The 21,145-nt window shown below is 46.9% G+C and overlaps 1 protein-coding gene across 2 annotated transcripts in view; it reads left to right on the top strand.

Moving 5' to 3' along the window:
- The window catches only part of acads (acyl-CoA dehydrogenase short chain), a 239,708-nt gene that overhangs the window by 57,621 nt on the left and 160,942 nt on the right, over window positions 1-21,145 (top strand). For both annotated transcript variants that reach the window (XM_038791606.1, XM_038791616.1), the window contains exons 4-5: window positions 2,642-2,753; window positions 4,890-5,041. In XM_038791606.1, the coding sequence (XP_038647534.1) occupies window positions 2,642-2,753; window positions 4,890-5,041 (264 nt within the window). The remainder of the gene's footprint in view (window positions 1-2,641; window positions 2,754-4,889; window positions 5,042-21,145) is intronic.

Raw genomic sequence — 21,145 nt, 5'->3', positions numbered from 1 at the left:
ATCAGTGAGATTGAGGCTTGTGCTAACATAGGCGGCAGGCTCTCCCTCGCCAGCGAGTCTGTGAATATCTCCCGCAGGTGTGGGGCCAGAGCTGTTGCGAATATTTTGTAGAAGTCCGCCGGGAAACCATCAGGTCCCGGCTCCTTCCCCGCCTGCATGGAGTTTATACTCTCCATGATCTCTCCCAGTTCTAGTGGTGCTTCCAGGCCCCGTTTCCTATCCTGCCCCACGACTGGCATCTCCAGTCCATCAAGGAACTGCTTCATCATCAAGTCCCCTGCTGGAGGTTCAGGAGGTTACAGCCCCGGTAGAAGGCCTCGAATGCCTTGTTGACCTTTTCTGGCTCTACTACTAGTTTGCCTTTGCTGTCCCTAATCTGGGCTTCCACGGTCCAAGGATATGCAGGTTAGGTAGATTGGCCATGCTAAATTGCCCCTTAGTGTCCAAAAGGTTAGGTTGGGTTACAGGTATAGGGTGGAGGTGTGGTGCTCTTTCCAAGGGCCAGGTAGACTCGATGGGCCACATGGCCTCCTTCTGCACTGCAAATTCTATGATTCTATTTCCCTCGTGGCAGCCTGTTTTCTCAGCTGGTGAGCCAGCAGGCGACTGGCCCTGTCTCCGCGTTCGTATTGGGTCCCCGGTGCCTGGTGGAGTTGGTGCACTGCTTTCCTCGTGGAGAGCAGGTCAAGTCCATCTGTAGTTTTTTCCTCTTCTCCAGGATCTCTATGTCGGGGCCTCGGAGTATCGCTGGTCTACTTCCAGTATGGAGTCAATTAGTTGTTGCCTAGCCACCCTCTCTTCCCATCTCTCCGTGCTTAGTAAACTATAATTTCACCCCAGCCTTCAGCGCCTCCCAGAACGTGAGGGTGAGACCGCACCATTCTGGTTATTAGTAATATACTCGTCTATGGCCTGTAATATTTTCTTTCAGAAAGCCTTATTGGTTAGGAGGGCCATATCCAACCTCCATGTGGGCCTTTGGGTGCAGCACGTCTCCAACCTCACATCCATATGGTGTGGAGCGTGGTCGGAGATTATGATGACGGAGTATTTCGCTCTTTTTAAAAAAAAAAAAAAATTTTTATTGGAATTTTTTACAGAAAATATAAAAATATAACAAGTAATAATATGCAACTGACTGCCCCATAACACCCACAAATCCCCCCAAACCGTAACATCACATGTATCACACTCCCCCCACCCCCCACCCCAACAAGAAAACTTTACCATAAATTAAAATTAAATAAATCAAATTTAAATAAAATAAACAAACATAGCCTCCTGCACTCCCGGCTCTACTCCAACCCCAAAGATCGCGAGTCCCCATCCTGGCTTGACCCTGGATCCCACCACCCTTGACACCGTCCTCGCCACCCCCTTCCAGAACTCCTCCAGTGCCGGGCATGCCCAGACCATATGGGCATGGTTCACTGGACTCCCCGAGCACCTGACACACCTATCTTCACCCCCAAAAACCTACTTATCCTCGTCCCAGTCATGTGGGCCCTATGCAGTACCTTGAATTGAATGAGGCTAAGCCGCGCACACGAGGAGGAAGAATTTACCCTCTCCAGGGCATCAGCCCATGTCCCGTCTTCGATCTGTTCCCCCAGTTCCCCCTCCCACTTCGTTTTCAGCTCCTCTACTGACGCCTCTTCCACCTCCTGCATGAGCCTGTAGATATCGGATATCTTCTACTCCCCGACCCAGACCCCTGAAAGCACCCTGTCACTCACCCCCTCGCGGGGAGCGCAGGGAATCCCTCCACCTGCCGTCTAGCAAATGCCTTTACCTGCAGATATCTAAACATGTTTCCCGGAAGGAGCCCAAATTTCTCCTCCAACTCCCCCAGGCTCGCAAACCTTCCGTCGATAAACAGGTCCCTCAGCTGTCTAATGCCCGCTCTGTACCATCCCTGAAATCCCCCATCCATGTTCCCCGGGACGAACCTATGGGGTTCCCCCTTAACGGAGCCTCCATCGAGCCCCCCACTTCTCCCCTATGTCGCCTCCACTGCCCCCAAATCTTGAGGGTAGCCGCCACCACCGGACTCGTGGTATACCTCGTGGGAGGGAGCGGCCACGGCGCCGTTACCAGGGCCCCCAGGCTTGTATCCCCACAGGACGCTCTGTCCATCCGTTTCCATGCTGCCCCCTCCCCCTCCATCACCCACTTGCGCACCATCGACACGTTGGCCGCCCAGTAGTACCCCGAGAGATTGGGCAACGCCAGCCCCCCCCATCTCTGCCCCGCTCCAAGAAGACCCTCTTCACCCTCTACTGTGGAAGAGGGTAAAATAAGTTAGAGCTCTGGCTTCTAAATACTTTTTGATCTCTGCTGGAAATACATACGTGGGCAGCTGGTGAGTCTGCAATGTCTCCCGAATTTGAACAATCCTGCTGATATTTAGGTAAGGTATCAAGTCCCGTGATATCTAGGGAATCCTATCCAAGGAAAATGTGGAGGCCAATTCTGGGTTTGTTTTCCTAGTTTGTAAAGTATTATAAAATTAGTAAATAGTTCAGCATGTGTCAGTCCCACCAGATTGATATTTTCCCTCCTTGTATAATGCTGTGCGACTTTGTTTATATTATTTGATAAAAATACAAGAAATAGTCACAATTTTCTCTTCCTTTTCCAGTCATTGTATCTGGGTCCAATTTTGAAATTTGGTTCAGAAGAACAAAAGCACAAGTGGATAACCCCATTCACGGATGGAAATAAAGTTGGCTGCTTTGGTCTGAGTGAACCAGGTAGGTCACAATCTAAGACCGAGCATTGATGCATAGAGGCTGTAAATCAGGCTGGTTGAACAATCTAGCTTACCTTGACCTCTCTGTCTGACCTACCAAGCAGTCCGAGATGCAGTGAGGAACAGTAGATTTGGATTTGAAAGGTGCTGCTGTGGAGTTCCTCGTACAATCACAGACTGTTTTCTCCCCACATTTGCTGTTGACAGGCTTATTGAGGCCCACCTGAGGCTGGAGAAATGTGGGAGAGGGGTGGGATAAGGCAGAGCATGGGCCCGTCAGAGCGAATGGATGTGTATATGAGAGTGTGGGTGTGTGAGAGAGAGAATGTGTGGGTGTGTGGGGATGAGGATGAGTAACAATCATGAGTTTTGGAGCAAGCCTGATTCTCACTCACATACTCCCACACTATCGCACTCACACACTACTGCTCTCTTTCACATTCTCCCTCTCCCATCCACTCCTCCTCACTCCCATCCCCTCCCTCCTCTTCCTGGTCAAACCACCATACGCTTCGTCCAGGTCTTATGGATAGCAGACAGTTTTCACAGTGAAACCTAATGATTTACTATCACTCCTTATTCCATAGGCAACTCTGCAATTATTCCTTGTAAACATGCACTTTTTTCAAGCTAACTAGCCATATGAATTCTGATTACAAGCAGCAGTAATTCATTCCAGACTGCTGGTAACCATGAGGGGGGAGCATGCAGCGTTGTGCCTTAAATCTATGTCTTTCCTTTATGCATGCTATAATTTAAATGGCCCATAATGGATGAGTACAAATTGATACAATTTCACAGTGCCTGTCACATTCCATTGCCCTGCTGTGTTGATTTCAGCAGCCCCATCTTTGATCCTGGCTACTGCCTACTCAGGCACTCCAAATTAAGTCATAGACTAACACGCTCTGAGCATGCATGGCGTTGGCTGGAAATGGAGCTGTGCTTTTACTCTAGCAAAGCATAAACTCGGAGGAGATATGATGGAGATCTTTCAAATATATTCCAAATTTTCAAAAAAATATGATATCTGAAAACTGCGCTAGGATCCTGCTCAAAAATAAATGCAAGCTTTTTTTAAAACTGAGAATGATTAAAGAAAGACGAAGGACCACAGTGCAAGTCAACACTTAAGTTCAAAAAAGTAGGATAAAAGGCTGATGAAGAATTCAGTGATACCAGGATTATTTCAAGTCTGCAAACTTGTTAATGCTTAATAACGTTTACGCAGCTTTCTTCATTTCCCCTGGTACCATCGTCTTCGCTTCAGGACAGGATCCTGTCCGTGGCCGAGTTGGGGAGGATGGGGGGGTAAGATTTCTGATGTCTATGGACAAATGTTGGTGACGGAGCAGACTTTGTTGGAGGAAGTAAAGAGGAAGTGGGAGGGTGAGCTGGGTTTGGTCTTTGAGGGTTGAATGTGGAGTGAGGCTCTTCACAGGGTCAACTTCACATTCTTATGTGCGAGGTTAAGCCTGATCCAATTCAAGGTGGTGCACAGGGCATGTATGAGTGAGTTGTTTCCAGGGTGGAGGATAGGTATGAGCGGTGCTCTCGGGGACCAGCGAATCACATGCTCATATTTTGGTCTTGACTCCAAGCTCGTGAGTTTCTGGGTCTCCTTTTTTAATACGATGTCAGGGATTTGGTGCATTCAGCCTTGCCCGTTGGTGGGAATGTTTGGAGTTTCAGACTCGCCGGTTCTGCAGATGGGGTCGAGGGCAGATGCCCTCTAGCCTTCACCTCTCTAATAGCCTGGAGGTGGATTCTGCTTGGGTGGAGATCCTTGATGCCTAAGGCCTCAGCATGGTTGGGGGACCTGATAGAACTTTTGCAGCTGGAGAAGATCAAGTATACCATGAGGAGGTCGGTGGAAGGGTTCTATTCAAGGTGGCAGCCTATTGTCTCTTCTTTCAGGGAGCTGGTTACCGTCAGCTGTTAGGGAGGGATAGGGGAGGATTGGGAGGTTTGGGTGGTTGTTGTTTGTGATATAATGAAAATTTTGTCTCAATAAAAATATTTTTAAAAAATAATGCTTACTACACACTGTTTTTATGTGTTTGAAAGTTATTTTATGTTGTTGACTGCCAGTCAAGGTTGACATATTCTTTCAGTACTGGTCGTCTGTGCTTTTCAGGAAACGGAAGTGATGCCGGTGCAGCCTCCACCACTGCCAGACTAGAAGATGACCATTGGATTTTAAATGGCACAAAGGCTTGGATCACAAATGGCTGGGATGCTTCTGCTGCAATTGTCTTTGCCACTACTGACAAATCGCTCAAGCACAAGGTAACTGGAGGATATGTACACTAGCAGATTCTGCATTACTGAGGCTGTTTGGGAGTAATTCTAATTGCAGTGCTTTCGCACTAGTTATTACAGTCCAAAAGATAAGCCTAACACTGGGGTTTACACATGTCTCTGAAGAGCCTTACGTATATATCTGCCTGAGTTCTCTTCCCAACATCAGGTCCCTGGCCCTTATTCATCAAGCCACGGCTATAAAATCCTGACTTTTTTTTACACGGGTAGAGCGAGAAGGCAGGCCATGGGTCTACCTCAGCCCAAACAAGGATCAAACTCCAGGCTGTTGGCATTAATCTGATCTGCACACTGGCCGTCTACCAACTAAACTAAGTGGTTTATGCCTTGCGCCGGTGTGCAAAACCGGCATTTGCATGTATTTAAATGTGATTAGTGGGTTGGACACAGGTATAGAATCAGATCGACTAAAGATGCAGAAATAGATTTAACATGATAATTTTGAGAGAGTTTGTTAGTAGGTAACCTCTTTTTATAAATTTAGAGTACCCAATTTTTTTTTTTCCAATTAAGGGGCAATTTAGTGTGGCCAATCCACCTAACCTGCACATATTTGAGTTGTGGGGTTGAAACCCACGCAGACATGGGGAGAATTTGCAAACTCTACATGGACAGTGACCCAGGGCCGGGATTCGAACCAGGGTCCTCAGCGCCGCAGTCCCAGTGCTATCCACGGCGCCACATGCCGCCAGTAGGTAACCTCTTTTGTTACAATCCTGGACCAGACACCTACATTTGCTAGGATACTGGACAGGAACCCCAATCACTTTTACGATGAGGAAAGAATACTTGGCTCCAGGAGTGATTCCATGCAAAAATAGGGATGTGGGATATTAAAACTGGCTTTATTATTAACACAGTATTATACTATCTTAACATCACAGAAATATAGCTTGCAATTACCAGTTAACAATTAAATGAAATACTTTAACTCCTAACTGCTACCTTCTTTCTCACCAATCACGCAAAACCCATACAGATCAAAACCCACTTTTAAATAAAGTTAGCAAACACCCAATTACTTGCCAGCCTCTGGATAAATAATTCCTCCAAAAGACTGCTTGCCGAGAGAGAGATCCTGTCAGGAAAAAACCTGACAGCCTTTTGCAGAAGCTGCTGTTTTGTTCACAGCCAAATTTAAACTGACTGCGAGAGAGCTGGTACAGACCTGGCTCCTTCCATTACTACATCATCAATCCCACACTCAAATCAAATGACCTAATTGCTTAAGCTTAAACTCAATGGGTGAAATTCTCCTGGGAGAAAGTGTTGACACCGGGACTGAATTGCATGCTGTTCGCATTCTTGTTGGGGGCGCTATTTTGAAGTAATTCAGGACATGGGCCAGCACTTTGCTGGCGCAAATTCCGAGCAATTCCTAGCCCAACGAGCGTTCTAACCACTGGGGCTGGAGTTAGCGCCAAAGAGCCTGACAGCTGCAGCAGTTTTTAAGCGCTTCACTTACCACACACTCACTGGAGCCACCAGCATGGTTCAGAGAAGATCTGGCCCCCTGAGGTCAGCAGTCCGAGGTTAGGCGCAAAGCTCCATGTCAGTGAGGAGTGGAGGGACATCCTCTTCCTCAGGGTGGGCTGCAGACTCAAACCTGCTCTCCTGAACACTGCCTGAGAGATGGTGGCAGAGGCAGTCAGCACTGCCAGCCTCACCAGGAGGAGACAGCTGGTGCTCTGGAGGGGTGGGGGTCATTGGTGAATCCTCTGCCCTGAGAGGGGCAGAGAAGCAGAGAGGAGCAGAGGGGGTTCCATAGCTGCGGTGCAGGTGTCATCTGGTTGGGGTGAGCTCTGCTGATCCCCTGCTTTCTCTGAAATAGGGCAGTACATCTGAAAAGTGCCAACACCTAGAGGGATCCTAATTGATCTTGGCCCTTGATGATACAACAAGGATGTGAGAGTGTCCAGAGTGGCTACCTGGGTGGGCTCCCAGATGACCAGAGGCCTTCTGAGCATTTAAAAGGCACAGGCAGCACTCAACAGTATGAGCAGCCAGGAGCCTCTAAGTAATACCAAAGGGGTGTGTTTAGAAGGCAAGCTGGAGCAATAGTGGTCTGAGCCAGGCCACTCCGATCCCGAGGGGACATCCCAAGTCCATGGACTTGGCACCAAGTCACTACCCACTACTGCCCCTGGCCCAGGCAGCCATCTCCGAGCAAACCCGAGAGTTTTCAACGTATTTTCAGTGTTTTTTTCGCCTCCCACTCCCCCTCCATAGCCGTGGTGCCCTGTCCACATTTGTAAATACTTGTAGTAATTCATGCCCACGAGACCTTCACCGGAGAGGAGCAGAGCTTTGTAGAAGGGCAGAGCATACTATGTCCAACCCACTAATCGCATTTAAATACATGCAAATGCCGGTTTTGCACACCGACGCGAGGTGCAATCCTTGTTATCGCGGTTCGCCTTTGCGGTGTCGCGAGGTGGATAATTATGCCCAATGTCTTTCATTATCTACTCCCCAGAAATCATAACAAAACCCTCTCCTTTTAAAGATAAGCATGATTTAAAATTGCACCATTTTATAGGCACAGTGTCTGTCTTTAAAACCAGGATTTAAAAAAGTATATTGTTGCAGAAGATATATACATGCCCTAACCTAGGCATTTAAAACCGTTACTGCACCAGACACATATAATACAATATGTATACCAATTTCTACATTGTAGTGTAGTTGGCACAAAAATCCAAAGATGATGAGTCAATGTAGGTCCTGAGAGCAAGTAACTGTTATAATAAAACGTCTGTAGCTGAAGTTGTGGATGGATCTGAAACTGTGGAAAACTGGATGTGAGAATATGTTGGTTAATTACTGTAGAAAAGTGGTACGCTTTAGAATATTTCGGAGTTAAAATTAGTGCAGATAGCAAATGAGATAAATCACATTGTGCTGACAAATGAGGATTGTGAGAATTAAACATTCCCTAAATCTTTCAAGTTTCGGAATTGCAAAGTGGTGAATTATCAATAGAAAGCTAGTATTTTCTTAAAATAGACATGAAGAGGTGATAAACTAATATGAATAAGAAGCAAAGTGCATGAGGGATTATGATTTTAAGGCTGTGGCAGGGAATTATATTAACATATATATAATAATATAACATATATATATGGAAATAGCATTATACTCAACCCTATAAAAATAAGAATCATCAAGATCCTTGAGATTACATGGAGTTTACACATAAATGAGAGTGTCAAGAGGAAAATCTGACCGTCTGTACCGAAGCATTCAGCATATATCTGATGAAGTGCCAATATAAACTGCTCCGGTACCACTAACTAGATGGACTGCTGCAGTTAGCACAGAAGCTCAGGGGGCAAGCCCGGGTGGAGCTGCCAAACGTGCAAATCTAGATCGTAGCAACAAATGTTCAAAAGAGAACTTTTATGGCCGAATTGGAGAAGGGTTCCATGTGAACAGCAGTAAAACATGGGTCAGTCGGCCCTAAGAGTCGGGATTCAGATTGTCTAGATTTGGTTTGCTGCTTGCTTCTTTAGTTTCCCCAAAGGATAATGCAGGGTTCCATGATGAGGTTGTGATAGTGTTGCACCCCACATCTTCTGAGAAATCACTATTTAAAGAAAGGAAGTTCTGTGGGAAATCTCTTCACAAACAAGGGTATCCTCGTGAATCTTCACGGATTGAGAATGTTCCGGTGAATTTCTGTGAGTTTCCAGGAGGACAACTTATGACAAATGACTAAGAAGGAGCAGAGTATTGTGGTAAATGTTTTTTCAAAGCGTGACATGAACAGAGCAGACAGCAAAAGGAAGTGACTTTTTGGAGCATGGCAGTTCACCGTGGTCAGCCGATAGCGCTTTTAGTTAGAATTTCACAGCTAGTTAGATTTTTGTTATATACCCTTTGCTGTTTATCTTTTGCTATATTGAAATGCAAAAATATTTAATGTTAGTAGTTGTGTTGTAAGAAAATAAATCTTTTTAGACCAAATGCTAAATTCTGAGGAAGTGAGAAAGCAAATTTAGGTGCAATGACGCATGTGTGGGAGTTGTAGGTAGTGTACATGCGGTTGTATGTGTGATCAGTTTATATGGATGGTGTTTTTGCATGTAAGATGTATGCAGCTCTAGCGTGGTAACTGTATGAGCAGTTTTATATATGGATTGTGTATATGTGGTTGTAAGTGTGTGTAAGATATAAGTGATGTTATGCGTGAGTGGTGAATGTGCAGTTGTACGAATGGGAATCGCATATATTTTTAAAATGTGATCTTGAGATACAGGCAGCGCCAGCAAGGCCAGCATTCATTGCCCATTCCTAATTGTTTTGGACAAGGCGTTGATGGACTTTCTCCATGAAACGTTGCAGTCCATCTGGTGAAGGTACACCCACTGGTTGTTAGGGGAGGACCTCCAGAATTATGATCCAGCATCTTTGAAAGAGCAATGATATTTGTCCGAGTCAGGGTGGTGTACGACTTGGAAATGCTGCTCTAGGTCAATGTTCTTCAAACTTTGAAGAACACTGCTTTAGGTAGTAAAAGTCACACATTTAGAAAGCACTGCCCAAGACCTTTGATAAGTAATACAATGCAATCCATAGATGATTCACCCTGCAGGGCTATGTGTGGCCAGTGTATATGCAATGGTATTTATCAGTATGAGCAATTCATAGAATCCCTACAGTGCAGAAGGAGGCCATTCAGCCCATCAAGTCTGCATCGAACATTCGAATGAACACTCTACCCAAATCCACTCGCTGAACCACACCTCCCTACCCCCGTAACCTCATAACGTAACCTGTACATCCCTGAACACTAAGGGGCAATTTAGCATGGCCAATCCATCTATCCATACATCTTTGGACTGTGGGAGGAAACTGGAACACCAGGAGGAAACCATGCAGACATGGGGAGAATGTACAAACACCACACAGTGACCCAAGGTTGGAATTAAACCCTGACCCTGGGTCCCTGGCGCTGTGGGCAGCAGTGCTAAATGTGGGGTATCAAGCGATGGGGGATCATCGTTTCCTAGCTGAGCATCGAAGGGCCGCCACCGATGGGGGGCTCTTCCTCGACGTTGATTTCCGGCTGCGAGTCAGTCACCTCAATCTCCATTTCTGAGTCCAAGTCTTTGTTCTCTTGGGGGATGACTCTTGTGTTTAACATGGGTTGAGCCCCTTGCCTGGAGGTAGGTCCAAAGGATGTTGAGGGTGTTGCCCTGCCTAGAGCAGTTTCTGCAGTAGAGGATTCTTTGCTCCTGAGATGGTCCACACGTTTTTTTATGGTCTACTCCCTGGTCTTAACCTTATGCAACACGGGGTCGTTTTTTTTTTCACTACAACTCCTGGGATCCATGCTGGAGTCAATTATTAAGGATAAAATAACTGAGCATTTGGAAAGTCGGGACAGGATCAGTCCAAGTCAGCATGGATTCACTGAAGGGAAATCAAGCTTGACAAATCTTCTGGAATTTTTTGATGTGACCAGCAGAGTGGGCAAGGGTGAACCAGTGGATGTTGACTTTCAAAAGGCTTTTGACAAGGTTCCACAAGAGATTAGTGAGCAAAATTAAAGCTCATGGTATTGGGGGTAATGTATTGACGTAGACAGAGAACTGGTTGGCAGACAGAAAGCAGAGAGTTGGAATAAACAGGTCCTTTTCAGAGTGGCAGGCAGTGACTAGTGGGGTACCGCAAGGTTCAGTGCTGGGACCCCAGCTGTTCACAATATACATTAATGATTTGGATGAAGGAATTGCATGCAATATCTCCAAATTTGCAGATGACAGTAAGCTGGGTGGCAGTGTGTGCTGTGAGGAGGATGCAAGAAGGCCGCAGGGTGACTTAATAAGGCTGGCTGAGAAGACAACTACTTGGCAAATGCAATATAATGTGGGTAAATGTGAGGGTATCCACTTTGGTGGCAAAAACAGGAAGGCAGATTATTATCTGAATGGTTTAGGAAAAGGTGAAGTTGGCATGCAGGTACAGCAGGCGGTGTGCAGAGCTAATGGCATGCTGACCTTCATAGCCAGAGGATTTGAATATTGGAGTAGGGATGTCTTTCTGCAGTCATACAGGGCCTTGGTGAGGCCACACCTAGAGTATTGTGTGCAGTTTCGGTTTCCTAATTTGAGGAAGGACATTCTTATTATTGATGGTGTCCAGCGAAGGTTCACCAGACTAATTCCCGGGATGGCAGGACTGACATATGAAGAAAGACTGGATCAACTGGGCTTGTACTCATTGGAGCTTGGAAGAATGAGAGAGGATCTCATAGAAAAGTATCAAATCCTGATGGGACTGGACAGGCTAGATGCGGGAAGAATGTTCCCGATGTTGGGAACAACCAGAACTAGGAGTCACAGCCTAAGAATAAGGGGTACGCCATTCAGGACTGAGATGAGGAAGAACTTTTTCTCTCAGAGATTGTGAAGTTGTGGAATTCTCTACCACAGAAAGCTATTGCGGCCAGTTTGTTGGATATATTCAAGAGGGAGCTGAACGTGGCCCTTGCGGCTAAAGGGATCAAAGGGTATGGAGAAAAAGCGGGAGTGAGATACTGAATTTGCTTGATCTGCCGTGATCATATTGAATGGTGGTGCAGGCTCGAAGGGTCAAATGGCCTGCTCCTGCACGTTTTCTATGTTTCTATCCAAGGGGATCTGTCTCCAAAATTACAAGCATAGGCCGTACCTCCCAGCCTGAAGGTCCTGTTGGGTCGTCAGGTATCCTGGTTTGACTCCATTTCCCATCTAGGTTGGGAAACAATACACTGAGTCTGGTCCGGCGGCGAAAGGCCATCAGCAATTCCGCTGGTGCAACCCTGTTGTAGTATGTGGCATGGTCCTGTAATTGAAGAGGAACTGACCCAATTTGGTGTTGAGCAAGCCGGTAGTCTATTTCTTCATGCCGCTTTTAAACATTTGGATCGCTCGTTCGGCCAGGCCGTTGGAAGATGGGTGGTATGGTGCCGTTCAGATGGGTTTCATCCATTGGATTTGCGTATGCCTGGAATTGACTGGTGAAAGGGGTACCATTGTTAGACACGAGGACGTCCAGTATCCCATGGATACAAATTGACTGCCGGAGTTTCTCTATGGTGTCGCTGGAAGTCATGGAGGACATCTGATGTAGTCCATCCATTTGGAATGGGTGTTGACCAAGATTAAAAACATTGACTCCATAAATGGACCAGTGAAGTCCATGTGTACTGTACCAAAGTCTCCCTGGCCATTCCTATGGGTGTAGCGAGGCCAACGGTGGGAGCTTCTGATTTTCCTGATGCAATGGGCACTGTTTTACCTAACTTTCAATGTCAGAGTGAAGCTCAGGCCACCAGACACAGCTCCTTGCAAGCATCTTCATTTTGGAGACTCCTGGGCGATCACGGTGTAGCTTCTTCAAGATGGCAAGCTGGCTAGGGCAAGGGATGACACTCTAGGCTCCCCACAGGATGATAAATTCACAATGGATTCTTGGCGCTAAGATAGGAAGAGCTTCAGATCCTCTGTAGGGTGTCCTTGAATTCTGCCGCTTAGTATCATGTGGCGTAGTTTTGCCAGGTCGAGGTCTTCTGGCTCCATGTCTGGATTTGCTTGGTAGATATCAACGGGATATCCATAAAGTTTAAAGTCATGATAACTTTGTCCATTACGGGCTAGGGGCGGGGAGCTTGTGGGCAATGGTAGGCGGCTCAGCGTCCACATTGGCTATGTGCATTCCTGGGCAGTAGTACTCATAAGCTGCCCACAGTGGTGCCCAGCATTGGATCTGAGCTGAGACGATGGGATAGATCACTTTGTCCTCCTAAAAAGGCCCAATAGTGGTTTATGATCCATGGTTATCAGTGTCAGCTGTAGACGTACACATTTCTTCACTCCGAATATCACGGCCAGGTCCTCTTTTTTGATTTGCACATAGCATTGTTCCTGCCAGGGTTATTGATGTGTATGCATCGGTCGCTCGGTGCCATCGAGCCATCGTCCCATCAATGGGAGAGGTATGTGCACGAAGAGGCATTGCATGTTAGTACCAGGGGATTGCTTCACTTTTGTGAATGCTTCATCCTGTGGCACCTGCCTTGACTGCTTCTGCTTCTTCTTTAACAATGCATGCAGGGCTGTAATAAGGTGGCTAGGTTGAGGATAAATTTCCCATAGCCGTCGATGAGACCTAGGAAGGACTTCAACTCTGTCGTGATTTGTGGGATCAGTGCCCCTTTTATGGCCTTTACTTTGTCCTCTACAGGGTGCAGACTTCCTTTATCGACGCGGTATCTGAGATATATTCCCTCACCCGCCTGAACACGCACTTTTCCCACTTTAGGCTGGTGTCCACCTCAGATATCTGCCTCGGAAAATTACCATAGGACTTCCTCCAAGTGTGTAAGGTTTTTTTTCAGTGGCTCCTGTGGGTAATAATACATCATCCAGGTACATGCCGCACTAAGCAGCCCTTGAAGGATATTTTCCATTGTGCGCTGGAAAAAGGCGCATGCCGATGAGACTCTGATAGGCAGGTGAACGTATTCATATAACCCCTTATGGGTGTTGATGGTGACACATTTTCCGGATGCCGCATCGAGCTTCAGCTGGAGGTACACATGGCTCATGTTCAGCGTGGTAAATGTGTGGTCTCCAGCCAGTTTTGCATACAAGTGCCCAATTAAAAAATATATATATTTTATTACAAACAGGTCAGCACGGTAGCACAGTGGATAGCACAGTTGCTTCACGACGCCAGGGTCCCAGATTCGATTCCCAACTTGAGGGTCACTGTCTGTGTGGAGTCTGCACTTTCTTCCTCTGTCTTCTTGGGTTTCCTCCAAGTGCTCCAGTTTCCTCCCAGCAGTCCCGCAAGACGGGCTGTTAGGTGAATTGGACATTCTGTATTCTCCCTCTGTGTACCCGAACAAGCGCCGGACTGGGTGCTTTTCACAGTGACTTCATTGCAGTGTTAATGTAAGCCTACTTGTGACAATAAAGATTATTATTATTATAAACAGGTTACAGCAAATAAACACCTGGGAAACATACTTCCTAACAATCAACTATACAGTCTGTACAGATTTATCTTCTCTAAACACAGGAAGCCGTAATCACCCAACCATGCTGCTACCCCCGATGGTGATGCTGACTGCCACTCCAGCAACATTCGCCACCGTGCAATCAGAGAGGCGAAGTCTACGACATCATCCTCCCTCCTCTCCATGAGAACCGGCATCTCTGAAACTCCAAATATCGCCACCAAAGGGTCCAGGCCCACCTTCTCCTCCACTACCTTGGCTAAGACCGCAAACACTCCCGGCCAGAATCTTCCCAATTTTTCACAACTCCAAAACATGTGCTTGTGATTCACTGGCCCCCACCCACACCTCTCACACTCATCTGCTACCCCCTGAAAGAACCCACTCATTCTCGCCCAAGTCATATGCACCCTGTGCACCACTTTAAACTGTATCTGGCTCATTCTTGCACAAGAGAAGGTCCCGTTAACTCTTTGCAGTGCCTCACTCCATACTCCCCAATTGATCTTCCCTCCCAACTCTGCTTCCCATTTCTCCTTGATCGTCACCACCCGCTCACCTCCCTGCTCCCCCAGCTACTTGTATGTATCCCCAATTTTTGCCTCCCCTTCCGCATCCAGAAGCAGCAGTCACTCCAGGAGAGTGTATCTCGGCAACCTAGGGAACCCCCTTCAGACCTTTCGTGCAAATACCTTCAGAAATCTGAACTCGCTCCCCCTTGGCAGCTCTACCCTCTCCCTTAGCTCCTCCAGACTGGCGAACCCCTCTTCTAAATACAAATCCCTCACCTTGACCAGCCCCACTTCCCTCCACCTCCTATATACACTATCCATCCATCCTCTCCCCCCCCCCCCCCCCCCCCCCCCCCCGGCTCAAACCCATGATTTGCGCACAGCAACGTTAGCACCAACATGCCTTCCACCTTAAAATGCCTTCTCAGCTGATTCCATATCTTCACCGTGGGCAGCACCACCGGGCTCCCTGAATACCTACTCAGAGCCATTGGCAATGCTGCCATCACCAGAGACCTCAAACTAGACCCCTTACAAGACTCCGCCTCCATCCTAGCCCCCTCTACCCCTTCTCCTTCCCACCACCGCTATACCGTGTCCACATTCGCTGCCCAATAATAATGAAGCAAGTTTGGTAACGCCAACCCCCCCTGCTGCCTCTGCCTCTATAGCTGGGTCCTCCCCACCCTTGGCACCTTCCCCACACATACAACGTCTGAGATGATCGTGTCCACTTTCTGAAAGAAAGTCTTTGGTATAAAGATCGGGAGAGCCTGAAAGATATATCAAGAACCTCGGCAGAATATTCATTTTCACCACTTAGACCCTCCCCGCCAATGTTAAGTGCAGTGTATCCCACCTCCTAAGATCGTCCTTGGCCTCCTCCAGCTTCGTTAAGTTCCACATATAGAGCGCTGTCCTTTCCCTCGCTACCTGAATCCCCAAACACCTAAACCTATCCCTCGCTACCGTAAATGGCATCTCCCCTAAATTAGCCCACTGTGCCAGCTCATTCACCGGGAATACCTCACTATTCCCCACATTCAGCTTGTATCCCGAGAACCCTCCAAACCTCCCCAACAGGCCCATAATCCTTCACATACTGTCCAGCGGATCCGAAACATACAGTAAAAGGTTATCGGCATAGAGCGATACCTGATGCTCCCTCTGTCCACTCATAATCCCCCGCCACTCTGCCGACTCCTTGAGAGCCATCGCCAATGGCTCTATGGCCAGCGCAAACAGCAATGGGGACAGTGGGCACCCCTGCCTCGTACCCTGTGTAAGCTAAAGCTTCGTGAGCTCATATTATTCGTCCTCACCCTCGCCCTTGGTGCCACATACAGCAACCGCACCCATGCCACAAATCTTGGCCCAAACCCAAACCTTTTCAAAACCTCGAACAAGTTCCGCCACTCCAACCGATCAAATACCTTCTCCGCGTCCATGGGCACCACCACCTCCGGTCCCAGAGTTCTCAACGGATTCACCACCACATTCAACAGCGTCTTATATTACTCATGAAATGAAATGAAAAATGAAAATCGCTTATTGTCACGAGTAGGCTTCAAATGAAGTTACTGTGAAAAGCCCCTAGTCACCACATTCCGGCGCCTGTTCGGGGAGGCTGTTACGGGAAGCTGCCTGCAGCCTGTTTGATCTTCTGCAACCACCCCCGGGACACAGTCCTCCATCCACCCCGCCAACAACTTAGCCAATAATTTTACATCCATGTTCAATAGTGATATGGGTCTATATGACCCACATTCCACCGGGTCCTTCCCTTTTTTGGGGATTAGTGTGATTACTGTCTGCGCCATCATCTCCGGCAACTCCCCCTTTTCCAGCGCTTCATTAAATGCCCCCAACAGATGTGGTGCCAGGTCCGTTGCAAATTCCTTATAAAATTCTGCAGGTTGCCAATCTGGCCCAGGGACCTTCCCCGACTTCATACCCCTGGAAGTAGTTGAGGCAGATATGTTAGCGACCTTTAAGACTTATCTGGATAGACACACGAACAGACGGGGTATAGAAGGATACAGGCGGTTGGTCTAGATAGGACACGTGATCGGCGCAGGCTTGGAAGGCCGAAGGCCCTGGTCCTGTGCTGTATTGTTCTTTGTTCTTTAATACAATCAAGCAAAGGGAAACTAAAAAAGTAATAAAAAAAGCTAAGGTAAATTAGGAAAAAAAAACTAGCACAGAATATCAAAAAGGATAGCAAAAGCTTCTACAGGTACATAAAAGGGAAGAGAGTCGCTGAGGTGAATGTTGGCCCCTTGGAAGATAAGACTGTAAGTTAATAGTGGGGAACACAGAAATGGCAGAGATGCTAAATCAATACTTTGCCTCAGTTTTCATGGTGAAGGACACTAGTACCATTCGTATAGGAATGGGCAATTTAGAGGTAATAGAAAGGGTGGAATGTGGAACAATCAGCATCAATAGAGAAACAGTACTCAACAAACTCTTGGGATTGAGGGCAGACAAGTCCCCAGGGCCTGATGGCCTACATTCTAGGGTGTTAAAGAAAGTGGCAGCAGAGATAGTGGATCCATTGGTTATGATATTCGAAAATTCCATGGACACGGGAAAGGTTCCAGTGGATTAGAAAAATACTAACTTAAGACCCTTATTCAAAAAGGGAAGGAGGCAGAATGTGGGAAATTTCAGACCAGTTAGTTTAGCATCTGTTGTTCGAAAATTGTGAGAATCAATTCACAAGGATGTAATATCAGGACATTTGGAAAGCCAAAGCGCTATCCGTCAGAGTCAGCATGGTTTTATGAAGGACAAATCATGTTTGACTAATTTGCTTAAGTTCTTTGAAGATGTGACAAGCAAAGTGGATAATGGCGATCCTGTAGATTTAGCATATCTGGACTTCTGAAGGTGTTTGACAAGGTGGCGCACAGAAGGTTAATTCACAAGGTGAGATCACATGGGAATAAGGGTAATTTATTAGCTTGGGCTGACGGGGAGGAGACAGAGAATCGGGATAAATGGTTCTTTTTCTGTGTGGAATGATGTAACTAGTGGGGTGCCACAGGGTTCGGTTCTTGGGCCCAGCTATTTACAATCTATATTAACGACTTGGATACAGGATAGAAGGATCTATAGCCAAATTTACAGATGACTGAAAAATAGGTGGGACAGTAAGCTGCAGTGAGGAAATATTCCCCGAACAGGCGCCGGAATGTGGTGATTAGGGGCCTTCATTGAAGCCTACTTGTGACAATAAGCGATTATTATTATTATTATTATTACGGAATTTAATCCTGCTTTGGACACTTGGGACGGGTTTCTCCGACCCCCCCCGCCGGGTCGGAGAATCCCCGGGAGGCGGCGCGAATCCCACCCCGCCGCTCCGACGCCGGCTGCCGTATTCTCTGGCGTGGTTTTCGGGTGGGGGCGGGGTTTACGCCGTGCCGGTCTCGCTCCCGGCAATTCTCAGGGCTCCGATGGGCTAAGCGGCCGTCGTTTCCTGGCCAGTCAGGCCGATGTGAAATGGACATGGCCCATCACGGCGGGACCTGGCTTATAGGCCGGTTTGGTGAGTCCTCGGTGGGGGGGGCGGGGGGGAACCGGCCCCGGGGTGGGCCCCCATGGTGGCCTGGCCTGCGATCAGGGCCCACCGATCTGCGGGCGGGCCTGTGCCGTGGGGGCACTCTTTCCTTCCGCCCCAGCCTCTGTAGGGCTCCGCCATGGCCGACGCGGAGAAGAACCCCTCCTGCGCATGCACAGAAAACACGCCAGCCGGGCTGCGCATGCGCGGAACCACGCCGGCGTATGTGCCAACTCACGTTGGCCCTTTGCCGCCGGTTGGTTTGCCGCCAACCCCTCCGGCACCGGCTTGCCCCCGGAAGTGCAGAGGATTCTGTACCTTCCGGTTGGCCCGACGTCCAAGTGGTTCGCCCCGCTCTTGGCGCCGGAGTTGGGCCATCTGGCCAGTTGTGGGAGAATCCCACCCTATTAGTTAGATGTTCCCATATTACCAAATTGTTGACGAATTCAAGTTTGTTACTTGTCACTAAATCAATTGAGGTCTATAACAACAAGTCCAGCAGATGGCGCACTATGACAGCTGTTTCTATTTCCCCTGCCACGCGCATAGAAAATTCAGGGCAAGCAAAGCATCACTAATCCAAGCTGTTTTGTCACATTCATCTCTTCTAATGTGGTCAGCCTACGTTTTTGTATGGTGGAGTAATTGCTTACCTGTAATTACGTACTATGAAATGTTTTCTTAACTAATTGTTTAATTTCTTAGTGTGGAGTCTAGACTGTGGTCAGACCAGGGAAGACGTTAACCTCCAATATTATGTGACTTGATCAGTCATTTTTAAATATAAATTTAGAGTACCCAATTCAGTTTTTCCAATTAAGGGGCAATTTAGCGTGACCAGTTCACTTACACCGCACATCTTTTGGGTTGTGAGTGCAAAACCCACTCAGACACGGGGTGAACGTGCAAACTCCACACGGACAGTGACCCAGAGCCGGGATTGACTTGATCAGTCATAACATGTTGTTTAATTTCAGCCATTTAGAATGGCAATCAATCTGGCACGACAGGTTTAGCAGGGAAGATTACCTTAAGTTACTGCCTAAAAAAGGAGCATTCAAATTGTGACATCTTTAAAAATCCACAACATTTCTTGAAAGTGGTTTCTTGTTTTGTTTGATAATGCTGCTGGTGAAGCACCTTGCATTCAGGGTGCTACGTAAATGCAAACTGGCAATGTGAAAGCAGTGACAAATTTAAAAGGATGTCTTAAGTTCTGAGACATATCGGGCTGAATTCCCTCCTTGTTGCTGAATCCATGACAGTGTGGGACTTCTATCCATCGTTTGACATTGCCACTTTGCGCTTTATTTTGGGGCTTTTAGCAGGAACAGGAAGCACAACAGCTACTGGAAGAGGCCTCAGAGGGACATGATTTTGCTTCAGGTTTACAATATGTAGTGTCAGCTTCTTACACCTTCTCGGACCTGGGTCGCTATTTCGTCAAGGGCATCTGCCACTGTGTACACAGCTAAGCAAACACATGAATCAAGTAATGTCAGAGTAATCGGGGGAGTTTAATTTTCCAGATAATCAATGCAATAGAATTATAGAATGGTCACAGCACAGAGGGAGGCCATTTGGCCCATCATGTCCTTGTCAGCTCTCTATAAGCACCACTCAACTGGTTCCAATTCCCTGCCTTTTCCCCATAGCCATGTAACTTTTTGTGCTCTTCTGTTAATTATCTAATTCCCTTTTGAAAGTCACAAATGAATTTGTCTCCACCACCATCTCAGGCAGTGTATTCCAGATCCTAACCAGCCGCTGTGGAAAACGGTTTTCTTCATATTGCCATTGGTTCATCTTCCATTCAGCTTAGATCAGTGCCTTTTGGTTCTCAATATAATAAATGGCTGTATCCTTTCACAGTATGTTAGCAAAGTAACTACGAATGATCGCTTACTTGATTTAATTTTTAGTAGCAATCTGAGATATGCAGATGACACAGTGATTATGGCAGTTACAGAGGGAATCTATGGTTCTATTCTATATAAGCAAGATGAAAGCAACAGAGACTTTTGATGAGGATTAGTTGAACAACGCACACTAATGAGGAATTTTTGAGGAAAACAGGCACACAAATTTTTTTTGTAGGTGATCAGCAAGAGGCAACTACAGTCCTTTGCGACATACTTAAAGAGAAACTAAAACATCTGGTAATGCTCAATAAAATTGAGGGCAGCAGAGCAAGAGTGAGTCAGGAGAAATAGACTGACAACTTAAGAAGAAAAACAGGTACAAGATTTGAGAGCAACACCAAGGTGTCGGCTGCCATTGAGGACCAGGAAGTTGGAGAGCCATGCTCGCTGATGTTGTGAAAGAGGGCACCTGAAGAAGATGAATTCTGATGCAGTATCAGATTTCAGCATTATGGACCAACAGCGACCACAACATTATTCAATGAAACTTGATCCGCCAAACAAATGTTACTGAAAATATATTGCTAGTTGCAGATCCCAAGGGGGCTAGATTTGTAAAGATGGCAGGGAACTTGAATTGTCTCAATTGGGTTACCTACTAGGTAGCGATAGAGCAACACAAGAAAAATAGAATACCTTTAATCCGATTGCTTCGCCCCCACAACCCAAAAACGTGCAGTTTAGGAGGATTGGCCATGATAAATTGCCCTTAGTAACCAAAAAAGGTTAGGCGGGGTTATTGGGTTCCGGGGATAGGGTGGAAGTGAGGGCTTAAGTGGGTCGGTGCAGACTCGATGGGCCGAATGGCCTCCTTCCGCACTGTATGTTCTATGTCTATGTGAAAACTCCGTGGATTGGTCATGCTAAATTGCCCCTTAATTGGAAAAAAATGAAATGGGTACTCTAAATTTTCCGATTGCAAAACCAAGCCATGTATATCCTTATGGTTAAAAGAAGGGCATGTGGTAAAACAAGGCGAAAATGGCTAACAGGTCATGTGCAAGAACAACCCAGACTTTTTCAAAAATATATTGAAAAGAAAATAATTCTCAGGAGAACAGTAAT

Source organism: Scyliorhinus canicula, chromosome 1 (genome assembly GCF_902713615.1).
Source record: "Scyliorhinus canicula chromosome 1, sScyCan1.1, whole genome shotgun sequence".
NCBI classification, from domain to species: Eukaryota; Metazoa; Chordata; class Chondrichthyes; order Carcharhiniformes; family Scyliorhinidae; genus Scyliorhinus; species Scyliorhinus canicula.
This window is presented reverse-complemented; position numbering and strand designations above follow the sequence as displayed.